The sequence below is a fragment of the Palaemon carinicauda genome, chromosome 8 (genome assembly GCF_036898095.1).
Source record: "Palaemon carinicauda isolate YSFRI2023 chromosome 8, ASM3689809v2, whole genome shotgun sequence".
NCBI classification, from domain to species: Eukaryota; Metazoa; Arthropoda; class Malacostraca; order Decapoda; family Palaemonidae; genus Palaemon; species Palaemon carinicauda.
Window position 1 is genome coordinate 126,907,939 of NC_090732.1, and position 20,037 is coordinate 126,927,975.

The 20,037-nt window shown below is 37.6% G+C and overlaps 1 protein-coding gene across 2 annotated transcripts; it reads right to left on the minus strand.

The window, feature by feature from the left end:
- Positions 1–454: 454 nt before the first annotated feature.
- Positions 455–16,256, minus strand: LOC137644981 (probable cytochrome P450 49a1). 2 transcript variants are annotated; one of them, XM_068377850.1, is made up of 11 exons: positions 16,048–16,256; positions 14,243–14,421; positions 13,206–13,440; positions 12,052–12,168; positions 8,626–8,702; positions 8,102–8,303; positions 7,216–7,387; positions 5,103–5,272; positions 4,332–4,410; positions 2,360–2,563; positions 455–1,587 (listed from the first exon to the last, which is right to left on the minus strand). In XM_068377850.1, the coding sequence occupies exons 1-11, from the start codon at positions 16,053–16,055 to the stop codon at positions 1,477–1,479; spliced, it is 1,554 nt and encodes a 517-aa protein (XP_068233951.1). In that variant the 5' UTR covers positions 16,056–16,256; the 3' UTR covers positions 455–1,476. The 2 variants fall into 2 exon arrangements, with proteins under 2 accessions (XP_068233951.1, XP_068233950.1); XM_068377849.1 differs by having other exon boundaries at positions 14,243–14,424.
- Between the last annotated feature and the right edge of the window lie 3,781 nt (positions 16,257–20,037).

Genomic DNA, 20,037 nt, shown 5'->3' on the forward strand with positions numbered 1-20,037 from the left:
GTAATATCTAAGAATGCTTAACTTTACGCATCGTGTACCTATACGTTAGAATGTTTAACTGTAGGTATCATGTACGTAATATCTTAAAATGCATAACTTTAAGCATCGTGTACCTATACCTTAAAACATATAACTGTAGGTATCATGCAGGTATATCTTAGAATGCATAACTTTACGCATCGTGTACCTATACCTTAGAATGTATAACTGTAGGTATCATATAGGTATATCTTAGAATGCATAACTTTACGTATCTTGTACGTATACCTTAGAATGTATAACTGTAGGTATCATGTAGGTATATCTTAGAATGCATAACTTTGCGCATAGTATACGTATACCTTGAAATGTATAACTGTAGGGATCATGTACGTATATCTCAGAATGCATAACTTTATACATCGTGTACCTATACCTTAGAATGTATAACTGTAGGTATCATGTACGTAATATCTTAGAATGCATAACTTCGTATCGTATATGTATAACTTAGAACGCATAGCATTCCGTATCAATGGATTGAATCGGTGTATGGTTCTCCTCGCTTAGAATAATGTATCTAGACCTTTGAGTAAAGCAATGTATGTTGAGATTATGAATGCTGATGATGTAATCTTCATATCTTCATGTAAATGTCTTACTTTAAATCACCAATTGAATTCACAGTCAAGAATATTCTCAAAGTGATCTAGAAATGTTATTACATTAGAGAAAATCTGCTTTTGTTGACATTTATTGATAGATATATTCCCGTAAAATGCATCTCGTCAAACGCAGGGGATTAAGGAGTCAAATGATTGAGTTTATGAAAGGCTCTTAGGTTAATTACTAATTTATATTTAATTAGGTGTAATTTGTATTGATAATTAATAGATGGATATGCAGCGCAAGCTTGTAGGTCAAAAAACAATCCCGGATTGTTAGAGCTTATACGAGTCTAGACGTTCATCTCCAGCGACATAATGAAGCCACAGTACTGTAGAGTCGGTTTAAGATTGGCTGTCTCCCAATTCACACCCACAATACCTCGCTGTTAGTTATCTTTTTAATTTGTATTATGTTTTCTTGGTATAATTACACACACATGGGACCTAAGACAGTGATAGTTATAAACCAAAATGAGAAGTTTTAAAAACCACGATCTAGCCAGGCCGTGTTCTACTTACAGCAATTACGCTCTTTACTACCGTTAAAGTTAAGTTGAATTTGCTTGAATATCATCTATTCATAGTTTTTTTGGATGATTTTAATGCATGAAATTATGAACGCCTCCTCTAAGAATAATGAGCGATATTGGTGTAGATTATCTTCAAAACAAATCAGTGTTCGAACAGCCTTCTGGAATGAGTTAAGTTTGGCCGCTAAATTTCCACTGTATACGGATAAGGGTTATCCTTTTTATTAGTCGCATTAAAGATAGTCATTTTCATTATTCAGATTACCGTAGAATATATTCTTTAGTTTCAATCTGTAGGGTTATCTTCTCTCCAAGAGAGTAAATTTCAGTGGTCCTCTTGGACTGAAGATAAACTTGTAGTCCCTCACCATGTCTGGATGCTTCCACTCGACGTTGAACCGATGGAATAGCTGAAACAGGAAATTTGAGATTACAGATGTTCATCGCGATGAAGTAAACATTTCCACGGACAGAGGAATATTTGATCATGATTTTTGCTAATAAATCAAAGAGTTTTTGATCAAATGACTTGAAATTTTTATATGATGAAGGTATCATATATGTCTAAAACGTATATAGAAATGGTGTATTTTGGATCATTAGAAAAAAAAATGGCGGACATGGCGGACGGTCCCCTTAAGCTGGTACAGTAATGCAAGCTAAAAAATTGTGAAGCTTTTCTAATGTTTCAAATTATTCTTGCAATGAGAATGTACGTCTGTCGTTTGGCCAGTCGCCTCCCTATGCACATCCAGATGTAAAGCAATCTTTCAGGAGCACACAAACAGGAATATGACTTTTTTTAGTTATACAGTACAACCCAAAGATTGTAGAGCCATTCTAATGTTTCAAATTACTCACGCTTGCAATGAGAACGTACAAATGTCGTTCGGCCAGTTGCCTCCCTATGCACATCCGAATGTAAAACAATCTTTCAGGACCACGCAAACAGGAATATGACATATTTAGTAATACAGTACAACCCAAAGATTGTAGAGCCATTCTAATGTTTCAAATTACTTACGCTTGCAATGAGAATGTGCGAATGTCGTTCGGCCAGTTGCCTCCCTACGCACATCCGAATGTAAGACAATCTTTTAGGAACACACAAACAGGAATATTATGTTTTTGGTAATGCAAGCCAAAGATTGTAGAGCCATTCTAATGCTTCAAATTACTTACTCTTGCAATGAGAATGTACGTCTGTTGTTCGGCCAGTCGCCTCCCTATGCACATCCGAGTACCGTGTGAAAAAGGCAAGATGGTGTAAGGATGGATGTATCCCAATGGCTTATCCCTCAGCCATCGTTCTGGTAGGAACATCTCGGCTTGAGGGAAAACGGACTCTTCCCACCCAAGAAGAGCGTTCATGAAAAGAACAGACCACTGGAAGAAAAGAAATAGTTTCATAGATGAATTTGATAAAATAAAGTTTCTGTTCTTTCAAATCTCTTTAATTAGATATCCAAATTGTAAAGCTATTGTAATTTGTTTTACATCTTTCTCTGTTTTCATAGTTTTGGAATGTATTCAAATGCCTTGCCCGTGGCCGTGGTCAACAACGAATTTAAACTGTAAATTAGAAGAGGTTTTTAGGAAATGCTTTATGCTATTACTGTACCTCGGTTTAAGAGTACCTCGGGATACGAGCAAATTGGTATACAAGCATAAAATCTAAAATCAGTATATGAGCATTGTATCTGTCTGGGACCAAAAAGTTTCCTTCATATTCTCATTATTTTATGGAAAAATACTAAGGAGATGAGCATGCACTCGGCAAGGAACAGGCCCACTGTACCTATATGTCACCCACGCATAGTTCAAATGGTTTTTAGGCCATTTTGTTTTGCCATTACTCGACAGCCCCCCCTCCTAGACTGTAACTCCTTTCCTCTTCGCATTACTCGTGCCAGTATCACCTTACGTTATCTTGCAATTTTGTAAAGTAACGATAGCTAGTTCTCTTCAGAATTGTAATTTATATTTTTCAAATCAAATTAACAGTATACAGTACAGCATTACTACAATGGCCTAAGATTTTCAAGGAAGATGGAAAGGAAGAGATGATAACCTTAGAGCTGAAAAGAAGAAATTATTAAGAAACATGATCAAGGTACAATCGTGGAACGTCGACAAGTCTGAAGAAGAAAAAAGAAATCAAAGTAATTGATGCTTCGAATGAGGTTCTTGCTTTTACAAGACAACGGCTGTGTATCCTAGATAACATTAAGAACTTGCTTCTCATATGGATCAATAAGAAGCAGTAAGCAGGAGATACGATAACTGAAAACATAATTTGTGAGAAAGCAAAGTTTTTGTATGCTGACATTTTGAAAAATACGCCTGGTAAATCAGCCAACCATGAAAAGGGAACGTTCAAAGTGAGTCGTGACTAGTTTGAAAACTTCAAGAGATAAACGGGGATCCATAGTGTTGTGCGACACGATGAAGCTGCGAGTTTCGATGTCGAGGCAGCTGAGGCATTCATTTCCGAATTCAAAAGGTTCATGGATTACGAGTCTTACGCAAGTTTTTAACAGTGATGAGACCGCTCTGTTCTGGGAGAAGATTCCTGGAAGAACCTGCGTTACTGCACAAGAGAAGGCAATTCACAATCACAAGGAATTACAAAACCCAACTTCTTCTGGTTTATCGCTCGGAGAATCCAAGAGCCTTTAAAAATTACAAGGTTTGGGAGAAGCAACTAAATGTCATGTGGAGCTCGAACAACGAATGGGATAGTGAGGTTTTTGGTCATGAATTCAAACAGCAGTTCTTTGTAACATACCAGATATATCTTAAAAGAAGGCCAGACCTCCGTAGCACCTAGAAATTTGGAGGTCCCCATACCTAGATGGTAAGACCATGTCTTTCTGATTAGAAATTTGACCTCAAGAGATCATTACTGGTTTTAAGATCAATATCAGCTCTTTAATGTATTGAAACCCTTAGTTTGATGTGTCATTTCCAATCCTAAACAAAATTATTACATGGTTTTTTTATGCATCAAATAACAAAGTTTAACCAAAGATTCCTGCGGTAAAAGAAAATTAGTCTGAAGGCACTAAATTTCTCACAGTCTCTTGACTTTACTATCTAGAAATTGACTTAAACAATACTGCTGATCCAAGGAAAATCTGTTCAATATACTTACTCCCTTTTTCAAAATATATCCTTTGAAATGTGTGTCTTCTTGTAATATTCTTATTGGTCCAAACATTTGTGGCATCACCCTGAAAATAGGATAACTTGACAGTTCCGCTTACTTTTATATTCACACGAATATATTACCATGCACAGGTGTGTCATATTTGTAGAAGATTTTACAATACTGAGAAAATCATGTTGTAAAGCAAAGATGTACTAAAGGCACATTGTTAGATGGAGACTGAAATATTACAAATCGTGTGAATCGCATTTGATATTGAACGATTCTGTATATTTCAAGCGCATTCATCTCTGGTATCCCAAATGCTGCGTATTCTTAAAATACTGTGTGTTTTACTGGATTATCATAATCCACAGACAGAAGCTGATCATATAAATATTACATACTGTCAGTAAGACATTCCACCATTGAAATGCAATAGAAAAAGATGTTTTAATGTCTTTGAGATAGCTCTGATGCAAGGGGACCAAGAGCTATAGTATGTGGAGTATGTTTACTACAACTTACAATCATTATAACTTTTCATTATACATTGTAATGGAACTTATATTGTGCAACAGTCATATACCCAAGGGCGAACTAGTTTGTTTTACCAAAAATTCACCATCCTGATTGTTCGTATAACCTTTTAACTCCGTGATCATTCAATGGGTGAAATCCATGAACGGTACTTTACGGACTAGGCTGCTTTCTCATGCTCGTCAACCTCGCCTGTATCTCATAGTACAACATAGAAATTTTACGATTGATACTCACCGATTTGCTTCCTTAATTACGGCCCTGGTATACGAAAGCCGAGCCACTTGCTTTGATGACAAGGGTCCCTCCGCGCTACCGAGTACGTCGTCCAGTTCCTGCTGCAACTTCCTCTGAGCTTCAGGGTTCTTGGCCAGAAGGTACAAAATGACGGCAGCGTAGTCCGACGTCTGTTGACGGCAATGATGATGTAATGATGATGCTAATAGCGATTATAATGTTGATAGCGATGCAAATATAGGTTGTAGTTGGTAGGCAGGAGAGTAAAATGGAAAGTTAATGATACTACTACCAATACTAATAATAATAATGATAATAATGATAATAATCTTTTGCTTTGTTGAATGAAGACACTATTTTCAGTGGAGATCTGAAACTTCTTTTACATTTATATCAAAGAGGGAAACTGGACATTAGAATCATAGAGAATTAATATGATTATAATTATCATTGCCACATTCTTAATAATTGATACCGCATTTATAAATATTACTACATTTTTAATGGAACAATGAGAGAGATCACAAATATTGCCTATGTAGATGGGAACTTGATGAATACTAGGCACCGTTGGACATGGGATGTGTATCGATTAAAGGCTGCAAAGGATTGTGAAGCAGCATGCTGTTACAAGGGCACCTGAAGGCTATATACTAAATTTTTTTTTAATGAGGCACATTTGCACTGACTCGCATGGATGCCCCTTTAGCTCGGAAAAGTTTCCTACCAGCTGATTGGTACTCGGAGGGGTGCCCTTTTAGCTCAGAAAAGTTTCCTACTAGCTGATTGGTACTCGCAGGGGTGCCGTTTTAGCTCGGAAAATTTACCTACTAGCTGATTGGTACTCGGAGGGGTGCCCTTTTAGCTCAGAAAAGTTTCCTACTATCTGATTGGTGCTTGGAGGGGTGCCCTTTTAGCTCAGAAAAGTTTCCTACTAGCTGATTGGTACTTGGAGGGGTGCCCTTTTAGCTCAGAAAAGTTTCCTACTATCTGATTGGTGCTTGGAGGGGTGCCCTTTTAGCTCAGAAAAGTTTCCTACTAGCTGATTGGTACTTGGAGGGGTGCCCTTTTGGCTCGGAAAAGTTTCCTACTAGCTGATTGGTACTTGGAGGAGTGCCCTTTTAGCTCGGAAAAGTTTCCTACTAGCTGATTGGTACTCGCAGGGGTGCCCTTTTAGCTCGGAAAAGTTTCCTACTGGCTGATTGGTTAAGAATTATTTTGCCCAACCAATCAGCTACTAGGAAACTTTTCCAAGCTAAAATGCATCCCTGCGAGTTAGTGCAAACGCGCGTTATTAAACAAAATCGAGTATAGAAGAGTGGGGATGCCAAGATCCATGTGGATTTGAACTATGAAGGAGGAACTGGGGACCGATAAGGATCAGCAACTTAGAGAACGAGAAGCTGCAGTGTTCGGAAGAATTTGACGGAGAGTCATTAAGTTGTATTCGTAGATTTATCATGTTATTTTAAGAAGCTCACCTAAACCACCTAGTCACATGTTGGAACTGTTATGGATATGGTTGTAAAGGTTTTGTTCTTGAAGAAAAACAAATATTAGAAAGGAGTTTGACAGATGAAGCAACAAAAGGAAGTACAGGTGAGGGCCTAAGGAGCATTGCAATGAAAATGGTAAATTTTCTATTTGAATTTATCAGGGGAAAGTCGTCGTCGTCGTGTATTGCGCGGCCTTACAGCCAGACGTTGGCTCATGAAATCATTACAGCCAGCAAATATGGAAAAGGAATGTTGGCTTAATGAGAAATTTAAAATTGTTCCATCCATGTGTTGATTCATAGTACCTGCTGGTATGTATACATTCCATCCTTCATACTCTATTGCTTTTTTTATAGCACAACCCAGATACGATTGCTTGTAATTTAGAAGTTAAACCTTACAGTACACTTTCCAATATTTGGAGACAAACTTCCTTAGTAGGAGCTCTTCCCAAGTTATCAGAGAAGCTTGTAAGGAAATGGCAAAAGTCCAGAAAGAGGAACAGTCTTGTCAATGCAACAGAATGGGAGGAAGGTAGATCGGGAATATTTTTACGTATGAGGTTAAGGATATCGCATAGCGAAGTGTGTGTACTGATCAAATTTTTGAACACCTACTGTATTTGTGCCCCCTGGGATGATGTCCACCAGGAATGTCACTATATCCTTTCGTGTTAATCCGTCTCCATTCAGGAGCAGTTGTTCCATAAAGGTGAGGTCGTCTTCCGATACGGTGTCTCTCTTGTTGGCTAGTTTCTCCTCGGCCTCTTTAAGGGCTTTGTCGCAAAGCCTGTAAGAATATATAACATTGAACTTCAAAGAATTAGCATTAGAGTGAGTGCGTTATAAATAATGTTTTTATATTCATGAATATTCTAGTTTCACATGGCCACAGCATTGCACCTCTCACCTAGACGTTTCATCTGATGAGTGCTCCTTAGACACTAACGATAAACTGATATTTTCAAGGATATTTCTGTGACTGACGTTCCCTTGAATTACGGAACAATCCTGCCATTTATTAGTTTCAATGACCCCCAATAAATCCTTGTTTCTGTAACAAATTACTCGTCTAAGAAATCTCGTACATCATGTTACAGAGGACAGCTTAAGAATTGGCCTTACAGTCATGAGATACATCATTCATTTTATGTTACCTGAAAATTAGTCTGTTTTGTAACTACTTTTAGAAAGGTAGTAAAATTCAGTTAGTTTTTTTAACTAAAAAGAGGGTGGATTAAGCTCATGCTCCAAAATTTATGCACACAATCATTCTTTATGCTACAGAAAAATAATCACAGCTTTTCAAAGGGATCTACATAGGTTATGTGTATCAGCCATTCACACGTCAAAATAACCTGCGTACTTTCGCTTATGAATTCTCACTCTAATAAGATCATGTTGGGCCAGGTTTCCAAAGTTATAAACCTATTCTATCACTAAGTTATTTCTCCATTTTCAGGCCAAAACAAATTGTTTGGAGCTTCCAAAGTTGTGGACTTACACTGTTAGGAAATGGAGTGACTTCTCCATTTTACGGAAAGGCTTTGTCGGAAAAACCTTCCAGAGTTTCGACCCCGCTTCGCAAGTCGTGATTGCGTCCATGTAGTCAATGGCGGCGGTTCTTATTAACTTCGTATCTCCACTGGACTTTTTCTCGTCGCCAAAGCAGCCAATTCGCTGGTTGAATGAAACGAGACATACACCTGAGGTAGATTTGAAAGAAAACTTTAGATGCATCTTTTAAATTGAGTGAGACATTGCTCAGTGTTCTTTACACTGCTCAATGACAAACCCATTTTACTACTAAACTTTAATTCGAAGACGTTACATATTGTTTGTGATAGTTTGGATTTGGTTAATATAGAATGAAAATAGAATTTCTAACTACGGATCAATTGTTATCATATAGTTAACTAACTCAACTAAAATAATAAACTAATGAAAAGTGGCCATAAAAAACAATCCAAAGAAGCAATTAAGGAACAAATGAAACTTAAATGTAAGGCAAAGTATATATAATCTTACTTTCCAAAGCCCAGTTTTGTAGTTCCTCCAGAAAATCTATGGTGACCTCTCCTTTGTCATCTCTGTGTTGGGATACTCTGGAAAGGAGATGGTTGGCTGAAGTTGTCTTTAACCATTTAGGTAAGAGACATTACTCTACAGTGTTTTTAAGTATGACATTACAGTGTTTCTAGGTATAACATTACTCTACAGTATTCCCAAGTATGACTGTACTGCACAGTTTCTAGGTGTTGCCATTACAGTGTCTCTAGGTATAACATTACTCTACAGTATTCCCAAGTATAACTTTACTGCACAGTTTCTAGGTGTGGCCATCACAGTATTTCTAGGTATGGCCTTTAATCTACAGTATTTCCAAGTAGGACTTTACTGCACAGTCTCTAGGTATGGCCATTACAGTGTATCTAGGTGTGGCCACTACTCTACAGTATTTCCAAGTATAACTTAATGCACATTTTCTAGGTATGGCCATTACTCTACAGTGTCTCTAGGTATGGCCATTGCTCTACAGTGTTTCTAGGTGTGGTCATTACTCTACAGTATTTCCAAGTATGACTTTACTGCACAGTTTCTAGGTATGGCCATTACAGTGTTTCTAGGCGTGGCCACTATACAGTATTTCTAGATATGGCCATTACTCTACACTCTACAGTATTTCCAAGTAGGATTTTACTGCACAGTCTCTAGGTATGGCCATTACAGTGTTTCTAGAGGTGGCCACTAATCTACAGTATTTCTAGGTATGGCCATTACTCTACAGTATTTCCAAGTATAACTTTACTGCACAGTTTCTAGGTATGGCCATTGCTCTACAGTGTTTCTAGGTGTGGCCATTACTCTACAGTATTTCCAAGTAGGACTTTACTGCACAGTTTCTAGGTATGGCCATTACTCTACAGTGTTTCTAGGTATGGCCATTATTCTACAGTATTTCCAAGCATGACTTTACTGCACAGTTTCTAGGTATGGCCATTACTCTACAGTGTTTCTAGGTATAACATTACTCTACAGTATTTCCAAGTATGACTTTACTGCACTGTTTCTAGGTATGGCCATTACAGTGTTTCTAGGTATAATATTACTCTACAGTATTTCCAAGTATGACTTTACTGCACTGTTTCTAGGTATGGCCATTACTCTACAGTGTTTCTAGGTATGGCCATTGCTCTTCAGTGTTTCTAGGTATGCCCATTACTCTACAGTGTTTCTTAGTATGACTTCACTCCATAGTTTCTAGGTATGGCCGTGCTTGTACAGTGTTTTTAAATATGACATTATAGTGTTTCTAGGTATGGCATCTACTGTATAGTGTTTTCTATGTATGATATTACTGCAGAGTGTTTCTAGGTACGACATTACTATACAGTGTTTCTAGGCATGAGAGTTATGGTGGTAATCTGCAGGCCAGAGCTACCACAAACACATTTACCCAATTACTCAACTAGTGCAGAAAGAACTTTTACTTGCTAATTTACGAAAATTAACAAACAATTTAGGAGCTAAGAATTCCGTCTTTATAAAAAACACACAGGAAAATACCATTAGAGTCTACACCTCCAGGAAGAGTGTTTTTAATTTCATGGGACCAAAAAGCTACTCTATAGTCCATTTCTTTTAGCGAGGCAGATTTGCACCGACTCGCAGCGGTGCCCTTTTAGCTCAGAAAAGTTTCCTGATCGCTGATTGGTTAGAATTATCTTGTCCAACCAATCAGTGATCAGGAAACTTTTCCAAGCTAAAGGGGCACCGCTACGAGTCAGTGAAAATATGCCTCGCTAAAAGAAATGGACTATAGATACTTTAGCTTCATTAGAAATGTAATGAGGCAGATAAAGTTTCTCATTACTTTGCTTGCTGTCAAAACATCAGCTAGACTGGTTGCTTTTTCCTTTGGACAGTAACTGAACCATCTTGCGTAAGCTAAGAAGGAATTGTTAAATCTACACCAAAATGTGAATTTTAGGGTTGCCAACCATTTATGTTCTTGGGTTGTACCAGAAAGGGTTTCTTTTTTGGTCACTTTGTATATTTTTTAATCAGTTGAAACATCAACTCTCTGAGCAACAGCTCTTTGGTGAGTGGAATTATTCCAGATCAAATCTGATAAGTTGCTTTTCCAAAGATAAGACTCCTGTTTCTTCAAGTAAGTATGTCTACAATGATCTTTGAACCAAGGATTGTCCTTCACTTTGTATTTTTACACAATTATATTGACCAGATTTTTATTTGAGAGAACAGGAAGCTCATCTTGATAAAGTCACTGGGTGAACTGTCTCCAGAAATCTTATAAACATTTCTAAATGAAATTATAGAAGAATAAGCCATATAATTTAGGACGCAGCAATGTTTTGATGCTTTATAACTAAGATGTCGGTCTACCATCGCCAAGGAATGTTGCTGTGTTTGTGGCCATGTAATATAGAGGGGAAATATCCTCAAGTGAAGTATGAGAGTGGGCCAATTATTCTAGAGGAATGTGTCCTACGTACAGCCCGTCTGGAAATATTGTTTGGCTAACCAACAAGATAGTAAAGTGTAGTTTAAGCCGGCTTTATGCCAGCGCAGTCTTAATCTTAGAGTTGTGTATATGAATCATTTGAATGTGAAAGAGGAAGTGTACATGAGGGTAAAGTCTTCTGTCAGTACTATGTCTTTATAGGTAGTAGGTTGGCCAAGGCACTAGCCAGCCATAGAGATTCTGCTGCCAGAGAGTTACTGGGTCTTTTGATTGGCCAGATAGAACTACATTGGATCCCTCTATGTTTACGGGTTTTTTTTTCCCCTTTGCCTAGATCTACACCAAATAGTCTGGCTTATTCTTTGCACATTCTCCTTTTGTCCTCATACATCAGACAACACTATAACTGAAAAATTCTTCTTCACTCTAGGACTGTATTGTTCAGTGGCTACTTTCCACTTGCTAAGCATAGAAGAGACTCTTTAGCTATGGTAAGTAGCTCTTCTACGAGAAGGACACTCCAAAATCAAACCATTGTTCTCCTATCTTTACCATGTCTTCCACTGTCATGGGTTAAATTTCTCTTGCTTGAGGGTATACTCAGGCACACTATTCAATCGGTTTTCCTTATTTCCTTTCCTCACTGGGGTATTTTCCCTGTTGGAGCCCTTATAGATCTTATAGCATCCAGCTTTTACAACTAGGGCTGTAGCTTAGCTAGCTAGTAATGATAATAAGGAGCCCGAGGTACTCTAAACTCCTTGTTGAGCGGCCACCACAGGATCGATAGAAAACGTATAGTCTTCTGTAAGTCATGTCTTGTAGATAGTGTGCTGTGAAACATAGTTTGACGTTTCCAAACAGCTGCTTGTAAACTTGCAACACAGAGAAGTTGAATTTGAATGCCAGGGATGGACTGATACCCCTGACATCATGTGTATAAATAAAGTAAAGTAGAGTTGGCTTACCTCTCTATTAGATCCAGAGTGATTTGGTCCATCTCTTTTAAATACGTCTTGAGACTCTTCTGCTTCATCATGGGCACTTGAACTTTGGACCTAACCCTCCACCACTCTTGGCCGTCCCTGCAAGTAGAGTTACACGCTTTCGTTTTTTAGTCCGTTTACGAGCGGTGGAGAATGAGGAAATAAGTGAATTTTTATTATGAAAGCTTTTGAAAAACATTTATTGGTGACTTTTTCATAACGGAAAGGTTTTTCTACTTAACAAATATATATTTATTGGGAGCCTTTTTATAATGCTGACTCTAAAGGCCGATTCACACGACCCGTTTTCTTTCCGACAGGCTGGCCGTCGGTTAACCGGCGTCTAGCTTTCTTACGTGTATTCAAATGCAACTGTTCACACGACCCGTTAGGCTGACGGCGGCCCTCGGACGTCAGCCGTCCGAGTCGACCCGGCTTTCTTTCCAAGAAACCTCGTCTGGTTTGACGGACGTTAGCCACCCGTCCCAACCAACGGGTGGATGATGTTTTGTGTGAACCAGGACCTGTATCGTACCCGTTCGTTTCGTGGCCTACAACCCCGACTTTTCCTCATAGTATAGAGTCATAGAAATTAGTTTGTTGTTGAAACCATGTATTAGAGGTTAATTGAACTTTTTCAAGGGTATGAGGAGATGTTTGACATGGCAAACAAGATGTATAGAAATAATTTATATAAATAAAAGATATGGAAAATGACTGGAGAGGCATTAAATAAAACAGGTGAGTTTATCGCAATTTTAATATTCTTGGCATGGTGCATAAAGCATTATGAAGTTGCATAACTTATTTTATCAACACAGTTATCAACCAACATCTTATAGTGTTAAAATTATCGTAATTTACTCGGTCCTAACGTGACAGAGTCTAAGTAAACAATGAAAACCGAGTGCTGGTAAACGGATACGGAACGCCTCGTGTGAATGCACAACATTTCGACGGCGGTTAGCCACCACCCAGCCTGTCGGAAAGAAAACGGGTCGTGTGAATCGGTCTTAAACGTCCCTGTACAGTATCAGTTTTGACCGTGATTGGCCACAGTCACCTGTCGGTAGATCACTCATAATTTTTTGAGAATTAAGTCAACTCTAAAAAACCATCGATATCATCCCACTCACTCGACGACGATGCCGCCCTTCTTCTCGAAGTAAGGGTTGTTGTATTTGGCCTTCTTCACCGACTCCATTCCGCCCCTGACCGGATTCTTCCCCGTAAGCTCGAACAGCATCTTCACGTCTTCCGGCCTCTGAATGAGGACGAGCGGCGACTGGCCCGGAAACTCCACCTTGACTATTGGACCGTAGGTCCTGAAGAGCTTTTGGAAGTAGAGGTAGGTATTTTGCTTGTCAAAATCTGCATGATATGAAATATAGGAAAGACGGTGTGATTGCATAGATGTATAATGAGTTATTGCGTCTTATGTACAAATGTAGATTTGATAATTGCCATTTTGATCGTGATAATAAACTAAGTAGCCCAACAATATAGTATTTTGAATGCAATTTATGCCACTGATTCCAGACTGTTGAATACATTCGCCTATTAATGTTAAGCCATTTGCTGTCGGTACGTTGTTTCTTTTGCCCATCCATGGGGGCCATGTTTATGGGGTTCGCAATCTTACCCTAAATAATCACTGGTTAGAAGCTTAACATTGACTTTAGCAGCAGGGGTTCACGATAAGACCCGAGAAGTTAGCTTCGACAGAATGTAGATCCAAGCTTTCGACTTCCATCCCAGTGAGAAACAGTTTAAGGTACTGTTTGGTATTACGGAAGGATCTTTACACGTAGATTTAGATTTTCATCATTACCTAGAATCCTGCCTATTTCAACTTGTACTTCATAGTGGAACTTGAAGGCGTTCCTTCAATTGCACCTCCAAGTGCCAGAAATTCTACATATCCCATTCCCCCATTACCTAGAATCCTGCCTCTTTCAACTACATATCCCATTCCCCCTTTACCTAGAATCCTGCCTCTTTCAACTACATATCCCATTCCCCCTTTACCTAGAATCCTGCCTCTTTCAACTTGTACTTCATAGTGCAACTTCAAGGTTCTCCTTCAGTTGCACCTCCAAGTGCCAGAAGTTCTACCTACCCCATTCCCCTCAAAAATTGATTAGTTCACTTTTAAAGTAGACTAAACACTTACCTTTATCAGATAATATAGCAGGAAGTGAGCCTATGATGGGGTAGGCCTTTGGACCAGGTAACTGTAGCTGCGCCTGGGTGGCAGCAAGCCTCCTGAAGAGAGGTCGAGCCTTTACGCCCGAAGACAGCATCCCCGCGGACGTAAGTAGACATGGGAGTTTGGTACTGCGGAACGGCATCCTTCTGGAACAAGTAAACGGTGTTACTGTCCCTTGTCAGGCTGGGAGGAACGTAGAGAGGAAAGGTCCCCTTTTTTCATTTGTTTGATGTAGGCTACCCCCAATTTTGTTATATGTATGTACAGTATGTATTTATGTATGTATGTATGTATTATTATTATTATTATTATTATTATTATTATTGTTGTTGTTGTTGTTGTTATTATTATTATTATCATTATTATTATTATTATTATTATTATTATTACTTGCTAAGCTACAACCCTAGTTGGGAAAGCAGGATTCTATAAGCCCAGGGGCTCCAACAGGGAAAATAGCCCAGTGAGGAAAGGAAACTAGGAAAAATAGCCCAGTGAGGAAAGGAAAAATAGACTATTTTAAGAACAGTAACAAAATTAAAATAAATATGGCCTTTGTAAACTATAAAAACTTCAACAAAACAAGAGGAAGTGAAATTACATAGAATAGTGTGCCCGAGTGTACCCTCAAGCAAGAGAACTCTAACCCAAGACAGTGGAAGACCATGGTACAGAGGCTATGGCACTACTCAAGATTAGAGAACAATGGTTTGATTTTGGAGTGTCCTTCTCCTAGAAGAGCTGCTGACCATAGCTAAAGAGTCCCTTTTTTCATTTATATATATATATATATATATATATATATATATATATATATATATATATATATATATATATATGTTGTTACTGTTCTTAGAATATTTTATTTTCAATTGTTCATTACTTCTCGTAATTCCTTATTTCATTTCCTCACTGGGCTATTTTTTCCTGTTGGAGCCCTTGGGATAGCACCTTGCATTTCCAATTAGGGTTGCAACTTAGCAATAATAATAATAATAATAATAATAATAAAACACAGCAAACACCTTACTTTAAAAAAGCATCTTATTTCATGACCTTTTGCTCGACCTTGACCTTGACCTTTGACCTTAACATGTATTAATGGGCGTGGATTTTCATGCTCTCAAATATGAACCAAGTTTGAAGTCTCTGTGACAACGATATCCAAACTTATGGCTGATTACGTGAATTAGACATTTTCCTTAACTGTGACCTTGACCTTTGACCTTGACCTTCCAAATTTGAATCATTTCCAGCTTTTTATGTAAGAGTTAATCCCTCAAAGTTTCATTACTCTACGATTAAAATTGTGGCCGGTAAGTGGTTAACAAACTAACAAAAACACAGGCTTTCCCTGTACTTCAGATAAGTCTATCTGCTGAGTCATCAACAAGCCAGTGTCTGGCCCTCCACTGGTCCTAACTTGGGTGGAGAGTTGCTTGGGGGCTGATCATATGTAGGTAAGGTCAGTCTCTAGGGCATTGTCCTGCTAGCTAGGGCAAATGTCACTGTTCCTTGCCTTTGCCATTCATGAGCGGCCTTAAAACAGCTGTTCAGAGAAGAGTGTGTGTGAGAGAGAGAGAGAGAGAGAGAGAGAGAGAGAGAGAGAGAGAGAGAGAGAGTCTCCTTTGGAAACTACAAGTGTAAACAATTAACTTTCTATTACAAGTAGTAAATGAGATAAACAATAATTGAAGTAAACAAAAAACAGTAAACAAACAAACACGAAAATACACTATATTGTATGTTCAATTCTCAAAAGCACCAACCTGTTCATACAACACTGAACATTAAACCATTTTAACGAACTTAATAGTGTCTTTTAGTTTACTTAAATATGCAATATCATAAGTGTATATATTATTTTATATACTTCTTAAGTAATACGAAATTATTTTCACTTAAATAAGTAAAATAAACACGAAATTGTGTTCAAATTTTCGTGTGATAACCCCAAAATGGACCCACTCGACACCGGCTAGTTCGCTACACTATTTGGTGTCTCGGTGTAGTCTTTGTGTGTGTGTGTGTGTGTGTGTGTGTGTCTGTGTGTGTGTGTATGTGTGTCTGTATGACTAACTTATAGGGGTCTTGAGAGAGAGAGAGAGAGAGAGAGAGAGAGATTATTAGTAGGACCTATCTGAAAAAACATGTTCTCTGTGTATGTGTAGGTGTTTGTGTGCGTGTGTGTGTGACTAAACTACAGGGGTCGAGAGAGAGAGAGAGAGAGAGAGAGAGAGAGAGAGAGAGAGAGAGAGTATCAGGACCCTCAATCTGAAAAAAAAAAGTTTTTTGCTAACTGTTCAGTGAACATCGTATACGTTTCATTCTTCATTATTCGATGAATTAATTATTTTGAATTATTTTTCATAATTGACATATAGATAATTAAATAGATTATTTTATGCTCCAAATAGCTGTGATATATTTGAATTATCTTCCCTGAATTCAACTCAAATATGGCCATAATTTATAATATATTCAAAGGTTGAATTCACAACCTCCGGGTTTTAAAAATTGCCAAATGTCACCAATAATTTAAAATGATTATTTAATTAACTTGTATTCCTAATTTAAAATACATTTTACTTATGTATTCGCATTTATTATATTCATTTAATTAATATAAGTAAATTTTTAAAGATATTTACTTAATATTTACAATATATAATATAATCTTTCTAAAACATTCATCAGAGACTCCGTGACGTCATCAGTCTAGTACCGCTATGTGAGTTATCAGTTCATCTTTAAATCCATTTTTTTAATTAATTTCGTTTTTTAAATTGATTTCAAAATACTAGTCTACTAAATTATGTATTTTTAAAATATATTTATTTACATAGATGCAATATACTTCTTTATAAATGAGTTTATCGTTAATTAAATACAGATATTCCCAATGTATTTTAATAGTGTCAGCACGAAATGTTCGAATGCCAGCGATCAACCTCGTTAAAGTGACACCCAACTTGAAAAACTCTTAATTTAATTTAATTTTATATATAAAATATGAAAATCTAGTTTAGAATGAATGGTTAATGGAGGTATATCATCGGGAAAGGAAAGTGTTAATTATTTCATGGGATATTAGTTCTAATATCGATGTTTCCTCTTGTCATTGAAGTCCTGACCTTGCACTGATGTAAGCTAGGAAGAAACATGAGAGTTGGGTTCTCAACATCCTCTTTATATTCATCTCTTATCTATCTATCTATCTATCTGTCTATCTATGTATCTATCTATCTATCTGTCTATGTATCTACTTATCTGTCTGTCTATCTATCAATCTATCTACACACACACATACACACACTAATTTTGACATATTTTGAAGTGGATCACACTCTTGCCTGAGGCTTTATGTTGTTGTTGTTGTTGTTGTTGTTGTTGTCGTTTTAAATCACCCTCATCATTCCTCTATATCTCTGGACCCTCTCCACCTAAGCTAGGACCAGGGAGGGCCAGGCAATGGCTGCAGATGACTTAGCAGGTAGATCCTTTAACCCTTCCTCCATCTTCTTTTATCCTTCAATTATATCCTTCAATTATTCATTAAGGATTTGAAAAATTTCTCGTGAGCGGCAGAGGCAAGGGACCGAATATATAAAACCACCTAAGCTAGGACCAGGGAGGGTCAGACAATGGCTACTGATGGCTTGGGCCTTCCCCAAACCTCGCTCATCGAGATGGTATTCCTTTACAAGGCTAATTCCGTCAGTCCACCTCGAGCAGCGGACTGTAAGCATCACTAGGAGATAGCATCCTTCCCTGGTGAATGACGGACTGGGGTTCGAGTCCCGCTCAGGCTCGTTAGTTCCTTTAGTCACTGCAACCTCACCAGCCTTGTGAGCTAAGGATGTGGTGTTTGGGGGAGCCTATAGGTCTATCTGCTGAGTCATCAGCAGCCATTCCCTGGCTCTCCTTGGTCCTATGCTTACGGTCTATTAAATTTCTTATTCCTGATCTAGATATTAATCTCTGGCACCGTCATTCAATTAGTTCATTATGCTGAATGTTGCATAAGATTTTTCATAATTCTGACCATCCTTTACATTCAGATCTCCCTGGACAATTCTATCCTGTTCGTAATACTAGGCAGGCAGTTAATTCTAATAGCCAGGCCTTCTCCATCATAAGACTCAATACTACACAGTATTCTAGAAGTTTTATTCCAGCTGTGACCAAGTTGTGGAATGATCTTCCTAATCGGGAAGTTGAATCAGTAGAACTTCAAAAGTTCAAAGTTGGAGCAAATGTTTTTATGTTGACCAGGCTGACATAAGTCTTTTTATAGTTTATATATGACATATCTGTTTTGACGTTGCTACTGTTTTTAGAAAGATTTATTGTTAATTTATTCTCATCATTTATTTATTTCCTTATTTCCTTTCCTCACTGGGCTATTTTTCCCTATTGGAGCCCTTGGGCTTATAGCATCTTGCTTTTCCAACTAGGGTTGTAGCTTGGCTAATAATAATAATAATAATAATAATAATAATAATAATAATAATAATAATAATATGGTGTCAGGGTTCACATTGAACCAGACCGCATGAAAGACCTTAGTTGAGCCAAGTGTTGATTCAGAACTTTGCCCACTTAGTGTCAGCTAAGGAAGAGAAGCCCTTGGCAATTTGAGCACAGAGAGAATCTTGTTTCCTGTCCTTCCAGCTCAGCACGGTTCACTTTCTTAGATGTGAACTACTTGCATATTTGAGGCCATTAATTTTTTTTCATTTGAAGATCTCACTGGTTCATTATCTGTCCAGGAAGGAGGAGAAAACCCACTCTTCCTTTCTGCATGAATTATTTCAAGTGTGGGGGATTTCTGTGCAGTGCACCTTCATTAAATCCCTTTTACCCCCAAAGGACGTACCGGTACGTTCTTGCAAAACACTGTTAATTACATATTTTACATATCTTTTGATAATTTTTTGAGAAACTTCAGGCATTTTCCAAAAGAACGAGACCAGCCTGACCTCTCTAGGACAAAAATTAAGCTTTTTAGAGCAATTTAAAAAAAAATATAGCAAAATGTGCTCGAAATTTAACCTTATGGTGGGGGTAAAAGGTTTAAAGTTATGAAAAAATTCTCCAATTGAGTTAGACGGAGCTTTTTCTTGGCAACACAGTCAAATATGTATACCACATTTCTTTACATGTGCCTCATGCATTGTAAGTTTTCTTTTCTGACATATAGCCTCTGTACCATGGTCTTCCACTGTCTTAGGTTACAGTTCTCTTGCTTGAGAGTATACTCGGGCTCACTGTTCTATCTAGTTTCTCTTCCTCTTGTTTTGGTAAAGTTTTTATAGTTTGTGTAGGAAATATTTATTTTAATGTTACTATTCTTAAAATGTTTTATTTTTCCTTTTTTCCTTTCCTCACTTGGCTATTTTCCCTGTTGGGGCCCTTGTGCTTATAGCATCCTGCTTTTCCAACTAGGGTTGTAGCTTAGCATTTAATAATAATAATAATAGTAAAAATAATAATAATAATAATAATCTAAAATATCTGTGATGTCTTTCACATAAATCAGATAATTGATAATTCTTAAGCTTACTCACAGTCATGTTTAAGTAACATTATTATTATTATTATTATTATTATTATTATTATTATTATTATTATTATTATTATTACTTGCCAAGCTACAACCCTGGTTGGAAAAGCAGGATGCTATAAGCCCAGGGTCTCAAACAGGGAAAATAGCCCAGTGAGGAAAGGAAAAGGGGAAAAATAAAATATTCTAAGAA